This window comes from Sus scrofa, chromosome 6, assembly GCF_000003025.6.
Source record: "Sus scrofa isolate TJ Tabasco breed Duroc chromosome 6, Sscrofa11.1, whole genome shotgun sequence".
In the NCBI taxonomy this organism is placed as follows: domain Eukaryota; kingdom Metazoa; phylum Chordata; class Mammalia; order Artiodactyla; family Suidae; genus Sus; species Sus scrofa.
The window spans coordinates 14531262-14550098 of NC_010448.4; the positions used below are offsets into that span (position 1 = coordinate 14531262).

Genomic DNA, 18837 nt, shown 5'->3' on the forward strand with positions numbered 1-18837 from the left:
CGTCTTCCAAAGGTCTTGTCTCCCTGAGATGCTTAACATCCAACTGTTACGTCTACAGATGCTTAACCAAAACAGAAAGCTCTAGTCTTCCAGAATTCATTCTTTTAAACCCAGCTACTTAGCCAATACCCTAGCCAGGACGGACACTAGGCTCTGGTAAGCCACACAGGGCTGACGACCAATGGAGGGAGGGAAGGAGGGAGTGTAAAGCCACTCGAGTTTCAGGCCTTGATAACCACACCGCAGGCTGATGCCTTCTGAGTGAAATGAGGAATGCCAGAGCCGCCACATGAAAAGAAATGCAAGGAAAGCTGGACTGTCCTGTTAGTGTCACTGTGGACAGGAAAGACCAGGAACCAAGTAATAGCAGTGAAGAAACTCCAATCCTAGTACACAAGGAGTAATGGTTTGGATGAGAGTAGCAGGAGCGGGTAGTGTAACCAGAAAGGATTAAGAACTCCTTGATCTCTGAGAACATCTGACTCTGATTCAGGGGCTGACACATGGAGCTCACAGCTCTGCTGAATAGTGGTTCCTGGGAGACAAATGTCTTAAGAAAACCGTAGTCTGAGAATACCTGAAGTGCATGCAGTTTTTTGTAGGGATTCTTAACTTGGGACCCCTTGAAATTGGACACAGTATTGTGTTTGAGTAAATGTGCATTCTTCTAGAGAGAAGGCTTTATCTTCCATCAGATTATCTGAGGCTTGAAAAGAAAGTCCAAACTCCAAAATCAGTTGCTTTTACAGGCCACCATAATTTACATGTGTTCCTATACTTATAAAAAGCTTCCTCATCCTTTTTTTTTTTTTTTTTGTCTTTTTGTCTTTTCTAGGGCCACACCCACAGTTCCCAGGCTAGGGGTCTAATGGGAGCTGTAGCCGATGGCCTACGCCACGGCCATAGCAATTCAGGATCCGAGCCGCATCTGTGACCTACACCACAGCTCATGGCAACGCCAGATCCTTAACCCGCTGAGCAAGGCCAAGGATCAAACCCGCAACCTCATGATTCCTAGTCGGATTCATTAATCACTGAGCCACAATGGGAACTCCTCATCCTTTTTTTTTTTTCCTACTCAAAGTCAAGTGAAATGTTGGTTCCATTTTCCCTGGAGAGTGATGGTTCATTTAATTCCAGCAATAAAGCTTCCAGGAAGAAAGCACCATTTAAAGGTCAGTGTCAATAACACAGTGATTATGCAATTCATAATGTGACAAAGCCAGTGGTTACACCTATGACTGACTACCTGACATAATCCAAGAATACACAGTGTAAGAGGATCTTTGCCTCCCATAAAGAAAGAGAAGTCAATTTGTGTGTGTGCTACAGTACAGACAACTTCCCTCCCAGATCTCAAAAGTGAGTAAACATTTATCAAATGGTTTCTGAATTAAACTCCATGTCCTGGAAGCTACACAGGCTATTTTTCATGGCTGGATCAAGGCCTGGGAATTCTAATGTGCTGCTTTACAAATTTGGCCTTCAACCTTTAGTGATCTGCATATCCTCACTTGTACAGTCATCCTTTCCCTGGTATTTGCAATCGGACTGGTTCTAGGACGCTCACTGGCACCAAGCTCAAGGCCCTTGTATAAAATGTATCATATATACATACAACCCACACACATCCTCCTATATACTTTAAATCATCTCCAGATTATGCACACTACTTAAAATAATGGAAATGATATATGAATAGTTCTAAATACACTGTAAAGCCTATGTAAATAGTGGCCAGTGCCTGGCGAATTCAAGTTTTGCTATTTGGAACTTTCTGGGAAAAAAATTTTTTTCTTCTGATTATTTTCAATTGAGGTTGGTTGAATCCTTGGATGCAGAACACAGGGATAAGGGGGGGACAACTGTCCTTGGTGTCTATGACTGGATAACAGGCCATCATAATAAGATTTTAACTTGCCAAAGTATTCTTTATTTAATTGTTTTTAGAGATATTATAATTTCTTTTCTCTTAAGAATATTTTGTAAATGGTAACCAAAACCCATTTTTTAACTTTGCTTATGATATTTTTAAAAATTTTATTTTACTGAAGTATAGTTCACTTACAATGTTATGTTATTTCTGCTGTATGGCAAATTGATTCAGCTATACAAATATGTACTTTCTTCTTCTCACATTATCCTCCACCATGTTCCATCGCAAGTGACTAGATATAGTTCCCTGAGCTACACAGCAGGATCGCATTGCTTATCCACTCCAAATACAACAGTTTGTACCTACTAACCCCAAACTCCCAGTCCACCCTACTCCCTCCCTCTCCTGCTTCATAACCAGAAGTTTGTTCTCCATGTGGATGCAAATTTAAAAGGGACTTTTTTTTACAGTCTTGTTCTGATATTTACTTGTTGGTTTAAGGAAATGCAACTGATTTCTGTACATAATCATATATCCTGCTATCTTGCTGAATTCATAAAAAAATTTATTTTGTTTTGCTTTTTAAGGCCACATCTGCGGCATATGGAAGTTCCCAGGCTACAGCTACCAGCCTACACCACAGCCACAGCAACGCAGGATCCAAGCCGAATCTGCGACCTACACCACAGCTCACAGCAACCCCGGATTCCCGACCCACTGAGTGAAGTCAGGGATTGAACCCGCATCCTCATGGATACTAGTTGGGTTCATTTCTGCTGTGCCATCACGGGAACTCCCGTAAACAAACACCTATACACACCTCTGTTTTAAAAATAAGGAAGCAAAAAATTGTTGCCCAAATTCTGAGGTCACTGACATTATTTTCAAAGACAATGCCTGCCACCTCCTAATCTCTTTCAGAGAAAAGAAGTGGTCTATGGTCAGGTTTTTATTTTATTTTATTTACTTATTTATTTTTTTGTCTTTTTGCCATTTTCTTGGGCTGCTTCTGTGGCATATGGAGGTTCCCAGGCTTGGGGTCCAATCGGAGCTGTAGCCACCAGCCCACGCCAGAGCCACAGCAACTCAGGATCTGAGCCTCGTCTGCAACCTACACCATAGCTCACAGCAACGCCAGATCCTTAATCCACTGAGCAAGGCCAGGGATCGAACCCACAGTCTCATGGTTCCTAGTCAGATTCGTTAACCACTGCGTCACGAAAGGAACTCCCAACCAGGTATGCTTTAAAAAGTCATTTAGAGCATTAAGTCACAAGACTGAAATAGATAATTATTTCATTATTAGTCTCACATATATAATGTTCTTGTTGATTTCTCCTTTTAAGGTTGTCAGTGGTTGCCTTATATATTGTGGTGACCCTATGTTGGGTGCATAGATATTTAAAATTGCTATATCTTCTTTTTGTATTGATCTTTTGATATTATGTAGTGTCTTTCCTTGTCTCTTAAAATATTCTTCATTTTAAGGTCTATTTTGTCTGAAATGAGTATTGCTACTCCAGCTTTCTTTTGATTCCGTTTGTATGGAATATTTTCTTTCATCCTCTCACTTTCAATCTGTATGTGTCCCTAGAAGTGAAGTGGGTCTCTTGAAGACAGCATATATATGGGTCTTGTTTTTGTATCCAATGAGCCAGTCTATGTCTTTCGGTTGGGGCGTTTAGTCCATTAACATTTAAGGTAATTACTGCTATGTATGTTCTTATTGCCATTTTATTAATTGTTTTGGATTTGTTTTTGGAATAATTTTTATTTAATAAATTGAATGTATTATTTATAATTAATGAATTGAAAATAATTTAATAACTTGGGTGACTGGGTTTTTTAAATTTAAATTCATAAAAAATTCACCTATTGTTTTATATTCACAATAATCATGTAAAGTAGCTCAGACTAGTTTTGTGATTTGCCAAGTACATATAGCTGGTAAGAAGCTATAGGGTTTTTTGTTTTTGTTTGTTTTTTGTCTTTTGCCTTTTCTAGGGCCGCTCCCACGGCATATGGAGGTTCCCAGGCTAGGGGTCGAATCGGAGCTGTAGCCACTGGCCTACACCAGAGCCACAGCAACGCGGGATCGAGCCGCGTCGGTGACCTACACACAGCTCATGGTAACGCCAGATCCTTAACCCAGTGAGCAAGGCCAGGGATCAAACCCACAGCCTCATGGTTCCTAGTCGGATTCATTAACCACAGAGCCACGACAGGAACTCCAAGGAGCTATAGTTTTTAATGAACTTGTATCTTTTTTCTCTGAAGGAGAAATTTCTTTTCCTGTACCCCAACTAAACACCAATACACCTATGTCCTCCCAAACAAGTTATTACATCTAGGTAGTACATCTAGTCATCACCCCCTGCAAGAAGGGTTAAGATGCTGCATAAAACACGGAGGCCAAAAAAAAAAAAAAAGGTGTAATCTTCCTAAATCCCAGTGGAGTAAGCAGGAAGGTGCAATCCAGAAATACCTTCAAGGTTTTCTCAAGAGCAAGGTTTCACATGTGTCCATTTGGCTATCATAGTCTGGCAATTTCCCTATCAACCTACCAACTTCTGGGCTTTCTTTTTTCCTTTGGCCCTTAGGGAGTTAACCTGCCTTCAAGGAATCTCCATCACCTCCCAGTTGTGGAAGAGAATGCTTCCTCCTTGGCTCCTCCAGGCCCAGCCCATTCAAGCAGTCTCCCCACCCCCCTGAGTCTTTCACAGTTAAAGCTGCTAATATCAAGGCTCTCGAGGAGTGAGGCTTTCTTAACCCCATCTTGGCAGGTGGGTAATTTTTGGCAGGAGGGAGAAGCCAGCGTTACTTGCTCTGAGTAGAGATGGTTATGCAAGATGCAAGGAGGAGGAGGAAGCTGAGAGGGGAGCTGGTGAGTCAGAGGAGAAAAGCTGCACAACTTGGCTAGCAGTGAGCCTTTAGAGCACTGGCGAAGCCTAAGCCATTAACAAGGTAAGGAGAGAATTTTCTCTTTACTTCTTCAAAGCAGGGCCATTTTCACCAGGTTACTGGAGCTGAGTATCAGATGACCTGGGGAAATTAAACTGGGGATTTTGTGATGGCAGAGGGGAGGTATTGGAGGGGGGTCGAATCAGAATCACCTGGATAATCTTCCCAGAAAAGCACAAGCTGCCTGCCAGCAGCTCCTCTATCACCACCCAACTCTATCCCTAAGATTCTGAAAAAGCAGCCTAGAGTGTGGTGTATACTTTGTAGCTAGTCTCCCTGATACAACATACTCATTCAAATGCTGGCTTCCAACCTCAGATCTCTGTATATCCGGCAGCTTCTCCTCTGTTCAGGTGCTGGGAGCTAGAGGTTTTTTCTAGTTCAGGTGAGATTTAGCGTGATAACTGAACTCTCAGACCTGGGACCCAAAGACATGGGTCTGATCAAGCAGAAGCTATTTCTATCGTTGATCCAATTAATTAAACTCCACTTACTCTGAAAAATGGAGGTGTGGATCATCACTGTTCTATATATTTAATTGGACCACTGTCACTACGGTTGCTAAATGCTTTCAAAGTTGTGCGGCACCACTCATATGTAAAATAAGGTTAAATCACGAGGCCAGAGAATTAGCCAAGGTAGAAGAGACTTCTATCTCGATATCCTTGAATAAGTCTGCAACTTCTAATTGGAAGGAAAAAAACTTTGTTTTTTCTTAGTGCCATACCCAAGGCATATGGAAGTTCCCAGGCTGCAGGTCAAATCAGAGCTACGGCTGCCAGCAACAGCCACGGCCGCAGCAACTGGGGATCCAAGCCATGTTTGTGACCTATACCACAGCTCATGGCAACACAGGATCCTTAACCCACTGAGCAAGGGAAGGGATTGAACCCACATCCTCGTGGATCCTATTTGGATTCGTTACCACTGAGCCACGACAGGAACTCTGGAGGTAAAAAACCTTTATATGCGCAAAATAAAATATCTTGTCTTCTTTTCATTACCAAGTTCAACGAGGGCACAGCAAACAGTAGAAAACACTCTACAAATGTTTGTTCATTCAGTCAATTGATTCAATAGATGTTTCTTGAGCCCCACTAGGTGCCAGGCACTGTCGTTGTTACTAGGGGCACTGGGATTGCAAAGATCTTTCGGCTACTTAGAGCCTGTTATACGGACACTCTGTCCAGGTGCTTAGCTCACAGGCTTCCGGGTTCTGCAGCTGCCAATGTGGATGTAAGTTTCCCCAATCCAGCTCTCTTCTCTCTCTGTGCAAATGTCTTCTGGCATCTCCAATTCCTGGTTTGGGGGGCATAATAACTTGGAAATCTAAGTGAGTTATGTGTAGAGATCACTTAGAAATGTGTCAGTGGCTAGAATCTAGGGCTCTTAAACTGGTGTCTGTTTCGTTTTCTCCTCAGAATTCCTCATTTTGTTTCTAAAATGTTACACAGTATGGATTTGGGGGTCATCTCTAATTTAGCCCTATGTTATCAGGCTGCTGGATGAGGTCACCCATCCTGCAGCCTCATGGTCCCTGTGCCTGATATAGGTGCTATGTCATTACCATCCTTTGGTGTTTTTCAAGATCCTAGCGTTGTCTGACTTTGATGGACTGTCCTTCCTGTGCTAAGACGACACTACTCACGCATCATTGGGGCCACATATTTTTAAATTAGTTTTTTGGGGACTGGAGACGACAGGTTGTCCTGTGGGTTTTTCCTTCCTTTTTTCTTCTTTTTCTAACTGAGCAAGGAAAATATTGTGAGTAGTCTGTTGCCCTGCAATGGGGCTTTCATTTCTTACTGATCAATATTTTTAAAAAATAATGTTCATGGTTTATTCCTCCTAGTTCTAATTAATACATGCTCCATAAAGAAACTTTTTTTTTTTTTTTTGGAATGAGGTTCATTGTGTCATATTGCTTTCAAATTATGCCTCTGACGTTTTTAATATCTTGCTCCATGCAACTGAAGCGGTACTGGTTTTTCTTTTTTCTTTTTGGCTGCCTCACAGCATAAGGAGTTCCTAGGCCAGAGATCCGATCCGAGCCGCAGTTGTGACCTATGTGGCAGCTTCAGCAATGCCAAATCCTTAACTCACTGTGCCAGGCCAGGGACAAACCTGCATTCCATCACTCCAGAGATGCTGCCAATCCTGTTGTGCTACAGCAGGAACTCTGAGACAGTATCAGTCTTGTGCTCAATACTCAATGAAATCACCCAAATTTTATTAGCTGATACTACAGGGACATCCACGTGCATTTTAGAAAAAAAGAAAAGTTTCAGTTTCTCCATGGATCTCATTCAGGTATCTGTTCCCTAGAAGTGACTAAGCAACAAGCATTTAATGAGCCCTAATCACTTGTACCTTTTAAGTGTCTGTAAATAAGATAAGACATAGACTTTACCCTTATGTAACGGCAGCCCAGTGGGAGAGACACTCATCTACAGCTGTTTACTGCAGAGTGTGAGATGCGAGCGAAAGAAGAGCTTGGGCGAAAACTAAATTTGGGGAGGAAACAAGTTATCTTTGGGGGAGAAAGCCGACAGGTGGGTAGAATCTTGAGGAAAGGATGGTCAGCTCGCAAAGTCTCCGGGCTTCTAAACAACAGGGCAAGTTGGGAAGAACTGAAAGTAAAAAACCTGGAGCCTAAGGTGCTGAAAGGGAGGGGAGTGACAGGGATCAAAGATCAGATTACGAAGGGCCCTGGGCACAAGAACTGGGGATTGAATCCTGTGGCAGAAAAGTACTGAAAGAATTTAAGGAAGGGAGTAATAGGCTTGTGTTTAAAAAGATAGATTCTGGCAGCAGTGGATGAGGGCGGGAGGAGCTGAGGGAGAAAAAAATGAGCAACACAAGAGAGAGGCCACGTGCTATCAAGGGCAGGCTAGAGATGATCCTGATTCGATCATAGGGAAGGCAGGATTCAAGAACGCAATCGAAGAGCCCTAAAAGAACACTCAGGAAGGTGGACTAGGGACTCCGACTTGGAAGATAAGATACGTCACGGACTTCTCTTAAGTGCTCACCAACCCCAAAGACTACAGAGGAGGTTACTGCAGGACAGTAACAGCTGGGGAGAGGTGCTGTTAGATTAGAGGATTTTGTCCTAAAAAGCCTCGAGTTTCCTTTTCTTCAGGGAGCTGCCTCTCCCACTGAGTCCAGACTCTGCAGAGACACACCCTGAAGTGTTCCCTGGCTATTCCGATCAGCCCCATCATGGGTGGCTTGGATCCAGGATATGTCTAGATCTCAGCAACAAGAGATTACAAAAGCATATTTTCCTTCTGGCCAGGGAACTTGCTTATGGAAAGAAAGAGCAGAGAAAGAAGTCAAGATTTCCATGGGAATTCCTGAAAACTGTGGTCTACTAAAGCCTGAGGACAACCTGGGGACGAGTTAAAATAGCCAGGCCACAGCTCTGGTAAGAATGGGCAGGAAGCCAGGAGCTACTGGCAGGCAAGGAGGGCTCAGAGCATTCAAGGCCGCTCAGGACCCCGAGCTGGTCCAAAGCCAGATGGGAGAGGGAGAGTATAACTGAAAGGTCTACACTGCTAATCCCTAGGAAATGTTAGCTTTTTCCTGAGCTGATTATAGGCCCTGCATATAAAATTCTATCACAGTTTCCTTATAATTATACACAGGTCAAGCTCTTTACTTTCCTCTTTTGCTCCATTATTTCCTACCTTTGTTCCAAAATTTTGCTCCTGGTCATACTGCCTTTGGGAGAAGATCTCTGGCTGGTCATTTCCTCAATCCTTGGGAGGAGTGTGGTGGGGGTGGTATTCTTGAGCCATTATCAAAAATGGCATCGTTTCTATTCATTTCCTGGGTTCAAGTTTGAAAGAACTACGAGTACCTCTTAGCTGGCCCTGTTCTAACTTGCAAGGCCAAGACAGGGATTACCATTCATTGCTATTTTCCTGACATATAGCAAAGTGCTCACTGAATCCTTTTGGCACATGTGGAGGAAATACATTGTTGTCATGAATGGAAGAGAGGGGTTTCTGGGTCACTGACACACGAGGTTTGGCTGAGCTCATTACACACTTCCCAGAAGGTTCAGGGGACTTCCAAGGGAAGCCCATGGGCCCGCAAAGCTTCTCCGCCTCTTCAGGAAGCAGCTACAAACCTCAAGAGTCACATCGGAGGCTGCCTGATTCCTCCTTCAAAATCTACTCCCTAGAATCTCTGGAGCACTAGACATACACAGTGGTTTATCACCAGTATGAAGGCTGTCTGGACAACAGAAACCAAAAATACACATACACACAGTCTCTGACTCAGCAGTTCCACTTCTGGGGAGCTAGCTTACATACGTATATAATGATGTATGAGCATAAAGGTCACTGAAGTTTCTGAAATGGCAGAAGACTGGAAACAACCCAAATGCTCATCAGTGAGGAAACTGGTTAAATAAACTGTGGTACATCTGCACAGTAAAATTGTACGTGGTGGTAAAAAGGAATGAGGAAAGGCTTTAAGTACTGCCATGGAAAGCTCTCCAAGAAATACTGTTAACAAAGCAAGGTGAAGTACAGCTATTAAAAAAGGGGGGGGGAATTAAGAATATGTACACATTTTCATTTTCTTTCCTTGCTTGCTTGCTTGCTTGCTTTTCATGGCAGTACCTGCGGCATATGACGTTTCCAGGCTAGGGGTCGAATCAGAACCGCAGCTGCCGGCCTACACCACAGCCAACACCAGATCTGAGCTGCACCTGTGACCTACACCACAGCTCACCACAACGCCAGATCCTTAACCCACTGAGCGAGTCCAGGGATTGGACCCTCGTCCTCACGGATACTGCTCAGGTTCTTAACCTGCTGAGCCACAAGGGGAACTCCATACATTTGCATTTTCTTGTGTACACATAATAACGCAACCGAAAGGACATGTGAAAAATGAACCCAGTTGCCATGTGGGGGCAGGGTGGGCAGTGGGCATAGGGAGGACATGGGTTGCAAGTAGACTTTTTGCTGTATAGTGATCATAAAACACCAGCTCATAGATAAACACCAACGTAAACAGAAAAGAGGTTACTGAGTTATCGATTCAGCAGCTGGTAAAATTCTTAGGTATTCTTTCCCCTAGGAAACTACTGTGACTCCTTTAAAAAATATGTCATTAGCCCTGTCTACAAAGAACTCTAGAAATTTTCTAATTTATGACCACAGGCCTCCTCCACAGACATAACTGTTGTCACAGGATTTCCCCTTGCTAAAGACCTGGAGTGCGACAGGCCAGGCTACAGGATGGCAAGCACTTCCCTCACTGCCCTCCTGCATGTGGAATCTTAGGAAGCCTTCTTTTAAATTCTGAGTCTATGGATTTAATGTCCACGATACTAACACTTTAAAAAACAATTTGAACCATGTGACTATTACCTATTAAAAACTTGAAAAAAAATTAGTGATAAGCCCTGTATCACCAGGAAAATAGCACTTTCTAAATCTAGCTCCAATTACTGTCCAGAAACATTATTTATCTTTTTTATTAAAGTTTGAAGGAAGAATGCCTTGTGTACAGAGTGATATGTAAACTAGCACCTTGCTGCTATTAATATCTGACATTATATGAAATACCTATAATATCTCTCAATAGTTATTTATGCCAGTAGGTCACCCCAAATAATCCAGAGTCATCTCAGCCCTTAAGACGGGTTAAGATTTCCCTTGGAATAATATTCTAGCTTGGCACTGGCAACTGTGATCTTTTCACACAAAACAAGCCCTGAGGGTGAAGGGAGTAAGTTCAGGATGGGCCATGTTGGGGGGGCAGTCTGTTTGAGCCTTAGTGTGAAATTCCTTTCTCTACATATTTTACATTTGGCAACTACAAAGCTATCCTGATGTATTTATTCTGTGGGACCAAGATACTTTACTGTCACTTACCAGACATTTTAAAATAATACATATCTTAAATTCTTGATGACGTGGCATTCCCTAAGGCTGGGCAGTATACAACCTGCTCAACTGTACTGAGCAACCCTGAGTAAACTGTGTCAAGCGCTCAAGCTTTCCTCCAAGCAGCAGCACAGTGGCCAACAAGCCAGTGTCACTACTGCAGCTCTTGGGTTGGTTTGCCTCAGTTTCACAGAGTTGGCTGTTAGGGAGACAACAATTCAAACCAAAGAGATTCAGATAGTTTATTACCCATACAGACATGAGGTCAGCATCGGGTCAGCTCCTCATGTCCCTCATAGGATGAGACCAAATCAGAAGAGACCAGATGACAGGTGCCATGGGCACTTAGCTCTGCATCGAGGAAACTACTCCAAACTAAAGCCAAGAGGTTTTACAGTCTGCAGCCATATCCTTCAGGGTACTAAAAGTCCTGTGCTTAACTGAGATAAAGGAAGACAGTGAGAAATGGCCTTGGCAATCTCCCTCAAGATAAGACTATCTTCCCAAGTCAGCTTATATCCCTTCACTTCAGAAGGAATCACAAGGAATTCACGGGTCAGACTGTGACTGAGCTTTGCCTACATGGCCTGTGTGAAGACATGCATGTCACTAGGGTGCCAGGATGGACCTGTTGCCTATATTCATGAAATATGGATGAGTCCCTAGCTCAGTGGATGAGAAGGAGTAGGAGGGAGGAAGTAAAGAGCTTAAAATAAATAGAGCTCACTGACACACTAACTGCAAGGGACAGGAATTGATCTATAGATGGGTGTGTGCGATCGGTTGCAACAAGACTCCAGCAGTCTACACTGCTCCTTTCTGGGGGTCAGGGAGAAGGCAGCGTTGGCTGGAAAGGGGAGAGAAGGCAGATACCAAACAGCAGCCTAACACGGCCTCTCTGATTTCCCCCTGAAAGTCTTCCACTTCAGCATGACACTGCTCAAAAAAATGAAGCTACTGCTGTTCCTGGCTTCCCAGATGGCCATCTTTGTTCTGTTCATCCGCCTGTACTGCCACAACCTCAACTCCCTGCATATGAAGGAGGAGCCCAAGTCCACACACATGCACGTGCTGATCCTGTCTTCGTGGCGCTCTGGTTCCTCTTTTGTGGGGCAGCTTTTTGGACAGCACCCAGATGTCTTCTACCTGATGGAGCCTGCCTGGCACGTCTGGATGACCTTCACGCAGAGCACCGCCCAGAGGCTGCATATGGCAGTACGGGATCTCATACGGGCTGTCTTTCTGTGTGACATGAGTGTCTTTGATGCCTACATGACACCTGGCCCCCGAAAGCAGTCCAGCCTCTTCCAGTGGGAGGGCAGCCGGGCCCTCTGTTCCCCACCTGCCTGTAACATCTTCCCACGAGATATGATCATACCCCAGGCTCACTGCAGGCTTCTGTGCAATCAGCAGCCCTTTGAGGTGGTAGAGAAGGCCTGCCGCTCCTACAGCCACGTGGTCCTCAAGGAGGTGCGCTTCTTCAACCTGCAGGTGCTCTACCCATTGCTGAGAGACCCCTCCCTCAACCTGCACATTGTGCACCTGGTCCGGGACCCCCGGGCAGTGTTCCGCTCCCGAGAACACACCACACAGGAACTCCTGATTGACAGCCACATTGTGATGGGGCAGCATCACCAGAAACTCAAGAAGGAGGATCAACCCTACTACGCAATGCAAGTCATCTGCCAAAGCCAGCTGGAGATCTTTGAGGCTGTGCAGGCCCTGCCCAAAGCCCTGAGGCAGCGCTACCTGCTTGTGCGCTATGAGGATCTGGTCCGGGACCCCCTGACCCAGACTGCCCAAATGTATGACTATGTAGGGCTGAAATTCTTGCCCCAGCTCCAGGCCTGGGTGTACAACATCACTCGAGGCAAGGGCATGGGCAACCACGCCTTCCACACCAACGCCAGGAATGCCCTCAATGTTTCTCAGGCCTGGCGCTGGTCTTTGCCTTACGAAAAGGTGTCTCGACTCCAGAAAGTCTGCAGGAATACCATGAATGTGCTAGGCTACCACCTTGCCACATCTGAGGAAGAGCAGAAAAACCTGTCACTGGATCTTCTGTCTACCTGGAGCCCCTATGAGCAAGTCTCCCAAGAGCGCTGAGGAGGCTCTGTCTACACCCAGCACCAGCTTCAGCCACGTGAACCGAAGGCAGCCTCTGAGCCGTGACATGTGTGTCGGTGTATGTGTGAACATGAGTTGTGCCCATCCATGTTCAAGTCAAGAAATCTCTGTATCTCTGCTCATGTCTAAAAGAGCAACTCAGGAACCTCACGTGAGTGGCACGTTCACCAATGAACGCTGGCTTTCTTATCTGCGTATACCTGAGATTTGTGGCCTGGGTCCTACATGGCGCCAGGCAGTATCATTGGGGTAAATTCATAAACTTCTCTGTTCACATCCTACCCAACAGAAAAGGAGAGAGAGACAGAAAAAAAAAAAAAAAAAAAAAACAGGAAAAGACAGGAAATCCACCAAGACAGGAAAGCCCACCAGCACCTTCAACAGGGATGTGAACTCTGAGCCCTCAGAGCTCCCTGTGGATTGAGAAAGAGAACAGAGGACAGGGCTGGACCCTTACCCGGGAGCGTGGCCAGCATAGCCATCGGTTACCACAAACGCAAAAGCACATCTCTGCACAGCAAAAAAAGCTCTTAAGTTCAAGGGATGGCTGGGCCTGGCCCAGACGCCGGTTCCCCTCAGGGTTTTCCTATTTTTTCCTATGAAGCTGCCAACTGTTAACACGAAAATTCCAAAATAAGATTGTTTGGAATGTACCTTTTTTTATGCTTTCTAATTACGGAGGAGTAAATGCTCCTTCTTATGGGATCCTAAAAGCCTAATCATTTTTTTCCTTGTTATCATTCTCTTTTTAAAAAAACTTTTTACTGGCATGTAATTGACTTACAATGTTGTGTTAGTGGGTGTAGAGCTCAGCAAATCAGAGATATATATATCTATACACATATTTTCTTTTTCAGATTCTCTTCCCACATAGATTGTTACAGAATATTGAGTAGATTTCCCTGTGCTATAGAGTAGGGCCTTGTTTGTTATCTATCTTATATCACACGGTAGGGTGTATATGTCAATCCCAAACTCCTAATTTATCCCTTCCCCCCTTCCCTGTTTCCTCTTTGGTAACCACACGTTTGATTTTGAAAGCTGTGAGTCTATTAAGAGCCTAACCATCTTTATAGATGTTTAAAAAATACTATTATTATTTATCATCCACACATGGAAAAATTAAGACAGTATTTAGCTCAGATGAAGAACTAAGTCTAAACTGATCAATACTGATTGGTACCCTGCCCTGTTAAGAATGTGTAGAAAGTAGACAACCAGCAGCTAATCCCTTTCTTGTGTGAGGCATCAGCTGTAAAAATACCAGATGCATCACTCCAGGTTCTAGAGTTCTTTGGAGCTCATCCTCAGCCAGAGACCTCGTGTAGAGGATGGCCGGTGCTATTCGGCTCTTTCTAGTCTCCTCCCCTAACAAGAAAAGGTGTTTCTCCCAGTCTCTCCACAACTCCCCAGATCTAGCTGTGCGGCAGAATCACCTGTTAAAGCTGTGCCTTGCCGTGTTCAGATCTGCTGGAATTGCACATCATGGAGAGGCTGGGAGTCTGTGTTTATCAGGTGACCCTGCGTGGCTCTCCCACAGCCAGCCTGACAATGGTACACCCTGCCCTGGGCAGCAGCACTGTTTGCCTTCTTGCTCTAAGACAGGTGACCTCTCAGCACATGCTGAGTATCGAAACCACTTACTTCTGACATAGGTGCTGTCCACAGGCTGGAAGGAAAAGGAAAGTCTATTTATGGCTTGAACTCCATGGACCTCTGAGTCCCGACTTTTTAAATATTTCACCCTGTTCAGATCTGAGAGATACCATCATTTCATCTTTTCTGTTGTTCTCACTCCCGCTTTTTGACATGGCCCTCACTTGATAAAGAAGCTCCCTCAGTGTCAGGTGGGAATTCTCTCTCTCGATTCCAACCACGTAATTCTTGGGCTGCACCACCACCTTTGCCAGCCGGGTCTCGGAAGTGAATTTACATGGGCTTTAAAACAGTGAATTTATTCTACTATTCAAACCTAAGCCACTCTAGTCTCCTCGAAAGCCTAGAATCTCCCAGGCATATACTTCTTGCCTCTACAAACCTTCCAAAACTATAAAAATTTCCCTAATGTTGAAAATAAGGCAAGGGCAGTAGGTGACAATGCAAACAGAGTGAAGAGGGCCAGGGAGGGGGTGAGGCAGTGACAGGCTTGACCAGCTCTGATTTCTCCTCTGAAATTCCAGCCTCTACCTGAATTGTCTTAAAGTCAGCAACTTCCTGAGGAACCACCTTGAGGGGATGCTGGAGTACAAAGCTGTCTGAATGAATCGCCCCATCTCAAGACAAGGAAAGAGACTAGCCAAGTGGAAACCTCAGGCTCTTATTTAAGATCTACTTTAAAATAGCTTTAGGAGTTCCCATTGTGGCGAAGCAGAAATGAACCTGACTAGTATCCATGAGGATGTGGGTTGGATCCCTGGCCTCGCTCGGTGGGTTGTGGATCCCGCATTGCTGTGGCTCTGGCGTAGGCCAGCAGCTGCAGCTCCGATTCGACCCCTAGCCTGGGAACCTCCATATGCAGCAGGTGTGGCCCTAAAAAGACAAATAAATAAATTAATTAAGATTAAATTGTGTTCCTCTAGTCATGTTTCAAGTGCTCAACAGCCATGTGAGGCTAGTGGCTACTGTACCAGACAGCACAGATATAGGTCATTTCCGTCACTGACGAAGTTCTATTGCACAGCTCTGGTCTAAATTTATTTCTCTCTGTGTGGAGCATCTTATCTTTAACCTCAAACTGCACCCCCACCAAAAAAAGTTTAGAGACTATATAACAATACTATAATGGCATCCTTCTCTAACAGAAGACTGTGTAGTATTAAAATCATGCTATTTAACCTCTTAAACTCTGACCTGGTGTTGAGTGAGATTTAGAGAGCAAAGAACATCTCCTATTGAAGGTTCAGGCGACTGGAATTCAGCGATGAGAGAGGCAATACACACAATTATGGGACTCGGGGAATTTGGGGAGCTGCATACAGAGGACTGTGTTCTACTAAATATCCTTTCTGCCTTGGAGACATCTGTTCCAGCCCCCAAGCCTAGCCACAGGAAGCCATTTGTTTGCCTCCTAAGCCTCCTGAGCTGCATGGGGTCTAAGGATGGGTTTGAACATGGATGAGGGATGAATCTGATCTAAATTCCTCAGGGCTAGTAATCAGGTTTGGGGAATAAGCTCTTCCAGGTCTAAGAAAACATAATAACCTGAAATGCCCAATTGCAGGAGAGCAATTGATGTTTTTACAAAGAGCCATACTGGGCAAGTGCCCTAAGAAAGAGGGGAACCCAAAAACTTAAAATCTTTTTTAACAGACAAGAAAGGGCTAGTTGTGAAACAAAAGGGCTTTGCCTGTAATTTAACTGTGTTATTTCGTGGCTTCATTTTCTACAAAATGAGAGCAACTGCTAAGTTTTGAATAAATTTTAATTAAAACTATATTCTTTTTAGCTTAGGAATAGTAGTTACAGGGAGAGAAGATACGGTAGACTCAACTTCTGATTATTTCTGTGCAAAAATCTACCACTGAAGTTACTGAACTGTCTACAACATATTTCTTTAAAAAATAGTTTCTAATTTACTATGTGTTTTAGACCCAAGCTAAATATAAATTAAGTTCTCTGACTATGCATATTATTATGACTCTCTTGAATTACTTTCACAGCCTAGCAGAGCAAAATTAAAAATAAACATATGTGAGTGACACAGGCCAGGTAACAATAAAGCTCTGGCAGGCATCCGCTCTGGATCCCCAGTACCCTGGCATTCCAACTAAGAGTTATTGCCCCCTCCCCTTTTTTTTTGTATTTTTGCCTTTTCCAGGGCCGCACGTGTGGCATATGGAGGCTCCCAGGCTAGGGGTCTAATTGGAGCTGTAGACACCAGCCTACGCCAGAGCCCCAGCAACGCAGGATCCGAGCCGCGTCTGCGACCTACACCACAACTCACGGCAACGCCAGATCCTTAACCCACTGAGCAAGGCCAGGGATTGAACCCGCAACTTCATGGTTCCTAGTCAGATTCATTAACCACTGAGCCACGACGGGAACTCCCCCTTTTCTGCATACACGTTCCTGGTCACTGAGACAAAGATTATTTTTAAAATGCAGTCCTGAGGGGAAAAATGAAGACAAATAACCAGAGCAAGGAGACTGAATACAGCATTCAGTTAAAGGAGGTCTTCATTCATTCCACACACATAATGGCATCTACTCTATGCCAAGGACTGTTCTAGGTGCTGTGGATACAGCAGCAAACGCAGCAGGCAAAGCCCCTCCTTAGTCTGTCGGGGCACGCAGGAACAAACAGTATATACATGTCAGATGATGATAAGTACAATGCGGAAGAACAAATCTGGGCAAGGGGCTGGGAAGTGAAGAAGGTGCTGTTTAAAGAGAGTAATAAGGACTATCTTTTGCTGAGAAAGGGATATTTGAGGAGAGACCCTTGAGAAGGAGAGGTCTGGGACAAAGGGCCCTAGTAAATGCCAGTGTCAGTAAGGACATAATCAATGCGTCAGGTGAGAACCTGTTACGTGCTTGTACTCCGCTGAGTGTTGTGGAGGAGAAAGAAGTACTGATGTTACAGAGGTTATGTGCTCAAAAGCACGTGGGCTCCAGGATCGGGCTGCCTGGGTGACTTTGCTATGACCCGTTGGGAGGAAGTGAGTGTAGCCAGGCTTCCCGGACAAAAGGGTCACTCCCTGGCCAATCTCTGCCTTAACTGGTTTTCGCTTATGTCCAGCCTAATTCAGTTAGCTGTAGCTTGAGGAGTTTAAGGGGGCAAGACATGGTCATTTAAGGCCTCGGGGAAGATGGGCAGACAAATGAAGCCAGAAGCAAATACTATGCTAGAGAAATGAGGTGTCTAACATCTGGGGGAACAGAAGAATCATTTTCAAATGTCATAAAGGTCCACAGGTACCACAGGATTTAAACCATAATTCCTCAACCTTTTTAAAATTATCACCCTCCTACCCTCAACAAGCCTTTTTAGATACTTTTTCCCTAATGGCCCCCATCATGAAATGCTAATGCCACAGAGTTACTGCATGTCTGTTTTTGTACAGTGGCCCTTTGGTGGGTCACAAACCTCTGTAACAGCTACTGTTTTTTGGTTTGGGGTTTTTTGACTACCCAAGAAAGCAAGAACTGCTGTCTTAACTCCTTGGCGGTTCCCACCTCCACTGAGTATGCATGCTTTAGACCACTGTCCCTAATATTTTTAAGCTCCTTTACCCTCCGGCTCCTCTTTTTTTCTCAACAGGTCTTTCCATTTGTCATATCCCCAAAACCATGTTCCTTACTCTCATCAGTGATAAGAGTTGGACCGTGCTCAACAATCGCTGAATGTGATTATGTAAAATAACACATGACAGCAGTAAGCTGTAAAGATCATAAAAGCATTGATTATTATTCACCATAAAATAATAACACAAGTAACTCTGACTGCTGCCCTTCCTGCCAGCACTAATCCTAACTATTTGGGATGGTCCCGCTTTCCCTGCTGGCTTTCACATCTGCTTCTTGTGGTCCTGGGAGAACAAGGAGGAAGCTACTTTACAGTTTGTTTGTTTTTTAAGTTTATGACAAGGGTTGGTAACAAATGGAATAGATACATGAAATAGGCTCGTAAAGAATGAGGTGTGTTTCAGAAAAAGTTAGCTATTGCTCTGCCTTATATCGATGTGGATATAAATGCCTAATTGTAGATAATTTAAACATATTGAATGAAAAGAAATAAAGGCTTCTCTGTCCTTTTATGTAGTGGTAAGGTGAATGATTATCTGATCCATCACAAACCAAACTATGAGAACTCAGCGGATGCAACACACATATACATACACACACACACACACAACATTCTAGATGCAAATAAAGTTGAAAAAGCGATGATACTAAATTTAACTGGGTTTTCAAATGTAAGACTCAGAACTTCAAATACGTTTATGTGCATATTAAGAAGGGATT

The 18837-nt window shown here is 44.1% G+C and overlaps 1 protein-coding gene across 3 annotated transcripts; it reads left to right on the plus strand.

Annotated features, from left to right (window-relative positions):
- On the plus strand, positions 1118-13241 carry CHST4 (carbohydrate sulfotransferase 4). Of its 3 annotated transcripts, XM_021093820.1 has the most exons (4): positions 1118-1362; positions 4477-4840; positions 8136-8264; positions 11663-13241. In XM_021093820.1, the coding sequence occupies exon 4, from the start codon at positions 11677-11679 to the stop codon at positions 12850-12852; it is 1176 nt and encodes a 391-aa protein (XP_020949479.1). In that variant the 5' UTR covers positions 1118-1362; positions 4477-4840; positions 8136-8264; positions 11663-11676; the 3' UTR covers positions 12853-13241. The 3 variants fall into 3 exon arrangements, with proteins under 3 accessions (XP_020949479.1, XP_020949480.1, XP_020949478.1); XM_021093821.1 differs by lacking the exon at positions 8136-8264 and having other exon boundaries at positions 4477-4659; XM_021093819.1 differs by lacking the exon at positions 8136-8264 and having other exon boundaries at positions 1123-1362.

What these genes read in the sequence shown, in the direction of transcription:
- CHST4 (XM_021093820.1), top strand. Translation starts at nt 11,677, where the DNA reads ATGACACTGCTCAAAAAAATGAAGCTACTGCTGTTCCTGGCTTCCCAG.